General features: G+C 27.2%; 1 protein-coding gene across 1 annotated transcript; it reads left to right on the top strand.

Annotated features, from left to right (window-relative positions):
• Positions 1–2,042: 2,042 nt before the first annotated feature.
• LOC108769339 (uncharacterized) lies at positions 2,043–7,600 on the top strand. The gene is made up of 5 exons (XM_018520253.1): positions 2,043–2,136; positions 2,891–2,990; positions 6,765–6,826; positions 7,194–7,308; positions 7,429–7,600. Exons 1-5 carry the CDS (start codon positions 2,101–2,103, stop codon positions 7,545–7,547), a joined length of 432 nt encoding a protein of 143 aa, XP_018375755.1. The 5' UTR covers positions 2,043–2,100; the 3' UTR covers positions 7,548–7,600.
• Positions 7,601–8,370: the final 770 nt, after the last annotated feature.

The raw sequence follows: 8,370 nt of genomic DNA, 5'->3' as shown, positions 1-8,370 counted from the left end.
CGCTAGACACACAATTTCGTTCCTTGCGCTAATCTTTTTATTTAGGCGTCAAAACTTAATTCTAAAGATATAGACGACTGTAATCGTCTATTTATTCTACATGTGCTCCTGCCCTAATTTCGAGCATATAACTTGCATATAATTTTTTCACGAAGTAAATGTTTGGTGAGCTGGTAGCACATGGATACAGGAATCTGTAATTTATTATTTTTCTCAGTTTTGGACACAAAATACACCAGGAGCAAGTATATTAGCACGGATATTTTAATCGTGGAGAAGGAATTTTTATTCTGTGCAACTAATTCGAAGAACCGCGCAAGGAACATAAACGCTTGCTTTATCGATAAAAAAGAAGACTCCAGCATCCCCTTAAGTGTAGCCTGTTTGTGTAAAATTTTCTACTTAAATACTATTTTTAGGAACCAAAAGCATTATAGTTATATTGGTTTTACTTCAAACTTATTATAGTGAATTTTACTTCAAACTGAAACACTTTAAGACTTCATACAATTTCAGATACTACTTCAGATACATATTACTATTTCAGAAATTGATTAAACTAAACCCTGCGTGGATTGTATGTTTCGGACCGCCACATTTATACCTATTTCGCACCTGTTTATGACTTTTATTTTTACAATTTCTCTTGTTTAGCAATATGTGATGGCTCAGTTATGGCAGACCTTGTTAGGGGCACTCGTACACACGTCATTGTCATATGTCTTTTCAGGACCAGTTTAGGAAATTCCATCTAGAATTTTCTTTTCTAAACCCTTTCTAGGCCCAACAGTGACAGGCCTTGTTAAAGGCAGTCGCGTCAGTGCTTATTCAGGGCTTGTTTAGAAAATTCCATCCAGTATTTTTCCTTTCTAGGCCCTTTCTAAGCCCAACGATGGCACGCTCTGTTAGGGGCACTCACGTCAGTGCCCATTCAAGGTCCGTTTAGGAAATTCCATCTAGAATTTTCCTTTCTAGGCCCTTTCTAGGTCCAACGATGGCAGGCCTATTTTAGGGTATGCCTATTTGAGCCCAACGTTGATAGACCTATTTTAGGGCATGCTTGTTCAGGCCCCATATGGACGTGGGGCACGCCCCGACAAAATTCTACCGGGTATTTACCAAAATAAGATATTATAGTAGGTATTAGACAGTTTTGAAAAATGACGCCTTTTATATACGTGAAACGGTTCATTGTAGAGAGTCGTTCTTGTAGAGACTTTTTATCAAGATTACAACACATCAAATCTTCAGCCAATTCAAAATTTAATTTTCATAAGGTATGTGTGCAGGATCCTCTTTTTAAATTTATAATTCTTTGTAAAAAATTCCAACTAGGGTAAGAATTAGAAACTTACATTACTCTCTCTTCTCTAATTCCATCTTCGTTTTAAAATTAAATTTTTGTAGTGAAACATAAATACTTTTAAGTAAATAATTTTAATCAATGTAACAATTACAAGTTTAATGTTGTCAAATAGAGTATTCAATTTATAAATCATTTTTTGCTCTAATTTTCAGACATGAATCTCTTTGTTAAAATTGGAAAATTGGAAATTAGGATGATTTTTACTTATTAGAGAAAGAGGAGAAACTTGAAATTCGAGCTTGAAGACTTTTTTAAAACTTGAAGTTTCTTTTAAAACTTGAAATTTTTACTTCTTAGATCGGTATTTCAGATAATATTCTAATTGATTATTTACGAAGCTATACGAAAGCTTTAACATCTTTTCTGGATCATCTCATTACGATTATTTGTGATGAAGTTGTACTCTCTTAAAAATTGCTTATTTATAGATATCAGAATATACGATCTCTTTCTTTGACGTAGTTTTATATATATTTATTATATTATACACTTTACGATATATTTATTACATTTTATTAACGTGATCGATAAAGATATTAAAATCTTATCTTCTACGGTAATATTTTATTATTTTGTGTACAACGCATGAAATAATAAAATATTATATTAACAATCATTTTGTAAGTGCATTCTTGAGTATATATATACATATATATTGTGGAGAAATACTCAATACACAACAGAAAGAGTCTCTTGTAGCTTCTATACGCGTCTTACCGTTAGAAAAGTTAAAAATGAAAACTTTCATACTTTTTATGTGCCTGCTAGCCGTAAGTATAAATTATATCTTTTTAAATACATAGAGAAGGGTTTCCCAAATTTGTGTCGTGATCAACATTTAAAACAGTAATATTGCAATGCATCTAGTTAATACATATGCTAGTTTGAGTAAATTATATATTTGTATTCATTTTTTTTAATATCATGTTATATATATATATATATATTATTTGATTCTTTCTTTTAAATTTTTATTGACCGTAATTTTATAAACCTTTTCTGAAATATCTAATGAAATATGTGTAAAGAACGATCTTGTTTACTATTTCTGTTGATTTTCATATCGGCAGTGATGCGAATTTTTAAACATAAACGGTTTAATAATTGTAATTTATATGTATATTTGGTTTTGATTTCTATCGTTGTTCCAAAAATCCAACTTCACACACCCACATGTATGTACGTTGTATAGATATAAAATGTAGTACTTGTATGTAAGTTTGTATTATTATATGAAATGACGTAGTGTAAAATTGAAAATTATTGCGTTCTACTAAAAATTGACTCATGCTTTGAGAATCTCTAATGTAGAATACTGAACAAGTTAACTAAAACTGTCTGAAAAAATACATACATTTTAATAAGTATGAATGTTATATTATGACTTATTTATTATAAATACAATCATTAAATATTTATTATAGCTAAAAGAAATTATATTATGCATGTTTAACAATTTTCAAAATTAAAGTATTTATATACAAAATGTTTACACATAAATTCGAATAATTTTTTTTATGTTAGGTAGCTTATGCAGGAGATAATACTAATGGAAATACGTTGTGTGACTTGCTGGAACTCTGTACGACGGAAGTGTCAAAATGCAGAAATACGCCATTCCTGTGTAAGCATGAAATATTCAACATTAAATATTGAATGTTAAGTTATTACAAAAAATTAATAGCATTTGACAAACAAAACTTAAGAAAAATATTGATTTCTAAAAACTACTTCTAATTCAAACTTTATTAATCAAAAATATCAATAGCTTCATAGTTAAGGTAGAGAAAACCATGACTAGTTGTTATAATTTTGTTGCTAGAATAATTTTATTAGAATTTTTCCAGAATACTGTATACATTATCAAGATACCTATGCACTGATTCAAGTACATTTTTAACTAGCTAATCAACTTTTTTTTTAATTTGTATCAATTTCTTTAAACATTAAAAATAGAAATTTTCTGGTAGATAAACTGTAACAACTTACGCCATTGTAAGGCAAATTATTATTACCGAGCTTAAGACAAATTGTTATATTTATAATATTTTCTCAAATATTTACATATACGAACACATCAATTACGATTACAATAATCGAATTGTGAAATCAAACGTAAAACATTTTACATAGAATATTTATTTTAGAATATAAAATTTAAATTTACAAAAGTATATTAATATAGATTTTTTCTTAAATCACTTATTGAATATCTTTCAATCTCTCCCTCTCTCTCTCTCTCTCTCTCTCAATTAAAAGAAAAGAAATTTGACCTCGAATTATTAATTTATTAAATTAATGATGAATTAAAGCTTAATTTTAGGTAAAAAATACTAATTCATTAAATGTGTATTAATATATTAGATAGTTAATTACAATCAATTAAAAATAATGTAACCAGATTTTATTGTAACATACTTTATAAATTTTAAGGCAAATGCTCGATAAGTAAGTTTTTTCAACTATAGAAATATTAAAAGTCAATTTCGAGTAATTTAATTTTAAATGAGCATACACACACGCAATTCAAGCAAACGTAATATGAATCATTTTCTCTGCAACAAATGTGAGTACTGGATGAAACAATGTTGCGGAGTGGATGTACTGAATCCAATCGTCATCTGGTCTACTCCAGTAGTCATTTTCTGACTTTGATTGATTCACTTGTTTCTTTTTGTTTCTAAGAATTCTTTCATTTTCTTCGTTAAATTCTCCTTATTCTTTCTTTATATTTATTTCTTCTTTCTTTGATTGCTTTTTAACAGGAGAATCTATTGAAATAATAGATTTCGTCTCAGTATAGGCCTTTTTCATTTTCCCTTGCTTTAGTTTTCGGATATGATCTTATATCATCATAAGTGATAATTTCTTATTTATTGTCATATTAACATCATCTTTTGTAAACGTTTTTCTTAGATGTTGCATTGATGTATCGTTGAGATCAAATTTATATCACTATCAAGTGAGTTTGACAAATCTTCTATTTCTATAAGCCTGTCTTTTTTTTGAGAAATTTTTTGTAAAAGTCGATCAGTGATATTAGCTGTGAGAAAATTCCGTTCTTCATACACGTTCAGATTAAAAGGTCATATGCTATCCTTTTAAAAGCCCACTATAATGTTTTCGAAATTAAAGCACTTGCCGAAGCTTATTTAACCATCGAAAGTATGTCATATATTGATATTAGAGCAATAGGTGCGAATTCATACAATTTGTACAAGCAGAGTACTATTTTTTGAAAAAATCGTGTACTTAGTTCAAGAAGTTGGAGATGGTATGTGGTGGAAATGATATATAAAAGAATTATATATTTTTCTTTTACAAAAGTCTAGCACTGCTATTGATAGGTGAGAATTGTGGTTATCTAAAACTAATAATATAGGCGATATTTGGTAGAAAATGAAACATATTTATAGTTGTTTTTTATAAATTATAAAAAATTGTCCTGTAATCTATCCACTAGTATGAGCAGCACAGATGCTTCCAATTGAACCTCGATTGAAATGTCGCTTAAAGTTAACACGAAGAAAAATAGAAAGAGGAAGAGGAAAATTACTAATTGCGTTGGCTGCTATTTCAATATAGGTCACAGTTGTTTTCGCTATTTGTTTTTTTCCTTTCTCTGCAATCATATTGATTCGTTGTTTAACTTAAACAAGAGTTATTGTTTTGTCTACATTCTATAATTGATGATATTTGAACTTGTGATGCTGAAAGATATCATATAGAAAGCCGTTGTAAGAATTAAAGCTCATTGCTCTAGACAAGCTTGTTACTTCAGAAGTTCGAAGAGAATTTAACTTATCTCTTTAAAAAAGCTAAGAGCCAATCTTCAGATGCACATTATGATTTATACTAACTTTTAGAATGATTAATTTTAGAAATTCATACGCATATTCATATTTGAGTAACTTTATATTTCTGGATGATAAATATATTTTGCTGCACTCAACAATATTTTTAAGTTTTAATTCTAAATCGTTTGAAGATACCTGCTTAGATTCTGCATTCCCTACCAATTTGATCATAGAAATAAATGTTTTATTTTTGCTTCCTTTTTTAGACAACGTTGCAATGTTATAAAAATAATGTCATTCGTATCTGTGCTTTTGTAAGAAACAAAGAGATATCTCTAATTAAATTCCTTTTGTGGTTTTTGTATTATATGTTTTTATACCTGCAGATCCTATATCTGTCTTTCTTTTGTAAGATCGCACAATTCTGTAGAAAGAAACAAAAACAATTTTTAATTTCAGGGAAGTATGGAGTAAACTGTTACAGCGTAACATTTTGACTTAATCGAGTTGTAACAATTAGTCCCATTTCGCCAGTTTTTATTCGAGAAAATACAAATAAAAAACAAGTATACATATCAATTAAAAAATAAAACATGCTTTTATAATTAAACGTACAAACAAGAAATATACAAAAAAAGATAAAATACCTTCAACTTATGTATCGAATAAAACAAGCCTGTCCAATTTGAGCCCAAAGGCAAACTCATCGACGAAAAAAATGCAGTGTAAGATTTCAAGGACTGTAAAGTGTTGATAAACGTCACACAGATGCGTATCAATACATTACAGTCCCCGAAATCTTACCCACATTGAATTTTTTGCTTCAACAGTAAAAATCACGTAAACAGATGTAACGTTTTCTACAGTTCAATTATAGCGAAACTAAGTGGAATAGCAGAATGTCATAAAGATTACATATACTGTTTACAAAAATGCTATTTTTTTTGGCAACTAGAAGAATTAGTTATAACAATTTATCCCTTGTAATTAGCTTCCGTCTCTCTTAACTGAAAAAGAATTGTCACTATTGTTAAAAGTCAGCAAATTAATTTAATTTTATTAAAATTAAAAATTTTACATTTACAATATAAAGCAATGGCTTTTTAAACATTAAATTACATACGTTTATGTTAAACAGAATCAAAACGAATTTATTTATGTTTTACAATATTAAAAGTGAGACAAAATAATTAGTCCCTTATTTTTCTATTACTTTATCTGTAAATAACACTTTAAACGAGTAAATAATTAATATGAAATTACTTTAAAAACTTTCAATACAGGATACAATGTAAAAATTATGAAAATGTTAAAATTTTTAAAAGATTTGTAAAAAATAATAACAATATAACGAATTGACGGAAATTATCAACAATATTTCGAATGAATTTATAGTCGAAGTATTCCAAGAATATGACATCTCTAAGAATCGAAATACTGCTAACATGAATGCAGAAATAAATAAATTCTCTTAGAAATTAATATTGATTAAAATAAAATTATATTGGAGTTATATTAGAATTTAAGTGTTATTCATGAACTTAATTGTGAGAACATATACATTTGAAATTATATTAATAAATACGTAATTTATATTACAGGTTATTATAATGTCATAATAGATCATTCAATATGGTATTGTATACTCCAAAAAGCTCATGTGGTATGTATTTATTAAAAACAGAAATTTTTTAGAAATAAATTCACACACACACATTCACAAACACATATGCGTGCGGTGATTACAAATATTATCTACATTCTTAAATTAACTTAATTTTCTCATTTTTGTAAAGAATTTTTTCATATTGTGCTTTTATATATTGTACTATAATATATAATTTTTCAAAAAAAATTTAATATAAATTATTATTTAATGGGATTTAATGTCAAATTAATAATTTAATAGGAATTTTTTATTATGTATTTTAATTAGCATAAAGGAAGTAAATTTAAAAGTAAATATAAAAATAAATTTTTCAATTTTAAATTGTGCTGTTTAATAGTACAATAATATACATTATTTTTAGCTTAATGCAGACGGTACAATAAACAAAAAAGCAGGTATTGGATTTTGCGATGTTGCTGTGGATCAAAATTACGTGGACACTTGTAAGGAACTCGTTAAGGATTGCCTATATGAAGGTAATCTATATAAATATGTTTTTTAGTAAAAGTTTATTTTTAAAAAACAAATATAAGAAATTTTATGAAATTTTGAATTAAATCTTATAATTTTCTGTTTTTTTTTAATTACATATAAAGATCTAGACCACTGCCTAAAGGGAAGAAGCCAAGCTAATTGTCAAATAGATTGTATTAGAATCAAGGGTGTGATGGATCACCTTATACAATGTAAAGAAAAACAAAAGAAGAACGCATAAAAAAATTATTTGTCGAAAATATTAATACCACTAATTATATAATTTTAACTTTATGCCAATATTGTATATGAAATAATTATCTGCACATTTATAATTCTACGATGGCTCTGTAATTATCGTAGCTATTATATTAGAACCAATATGTTTCACAAAAAATAAAACATCATGCATAATGTTGTTTACTTTTTTCAAACCGTTTCCATTAAACCTTACTTTTCACATTGCTCGTAAGCCGATAATACTATTTTAAGTCGTTATCGATAATAAATAAAATTTTTTTCAAGTAAAAACTTTTATGAGCAATATCCAATCTGTGTATATTGTATATTAAATGTAAACAATAAATTTAAATTATGATATATATTGGGGCGGAGAAAAAATTTATTCGTATTTAAAAAAATTATTTGCAAAAATTTTTCATTTGTTGAAGAATTTAAGTTACCATTATTTTATTCGCAAGAGCAAAGTTTCAGCTTGAAGTATCTGTTTTTTAAATTGCGGTATGATGATTTTTATTGGAGTTATGAGCAATCAAAGTCAGAATGTTCCTTTACTTTTCTCGCGAATAATTCAAAGACAAAGAATCATAGGAACATTAAAAATAAAAGATTTTGTAGGGAAAGCTTCAAGCTTTCACGAGAGGTAGGGTAAACTAGGCTATTATGGCCATACGGAAAAGATGGCCATAGGCCATAATTTCTCCAACAATTAATAAATAGTGCATTTTTATAGTCATTCTTAAAGATAATTAATATTTACAGTAGTTCATATGAGTACACTGTTCAAAATAACAATATTATAAATATTATTTAATATTTTTTCT

This window comes from Trachymyrmex cornetzi, unplaced genomic scaffold, assembly GCF_001594075.2.
Source record: "Trachymyrmex cornetzi isolate Tcor2-1 unplaced genomic scaffold, Tcor1.1 scaffold895, whole genome shotgun sequence".
NCBI classification, from domain to species: Eukaryota; Metazoa; Arthropoda; class Insecta; order Hymenoptera; family Formicidae; genus Trachymyrmex; species Trachymyrmex cornetzi.
The sequence above is the reverse complement of the archived record's forward strand: the minus strand, read 5'-3'. Positions and strand labels throughout refer to the sequence as shown.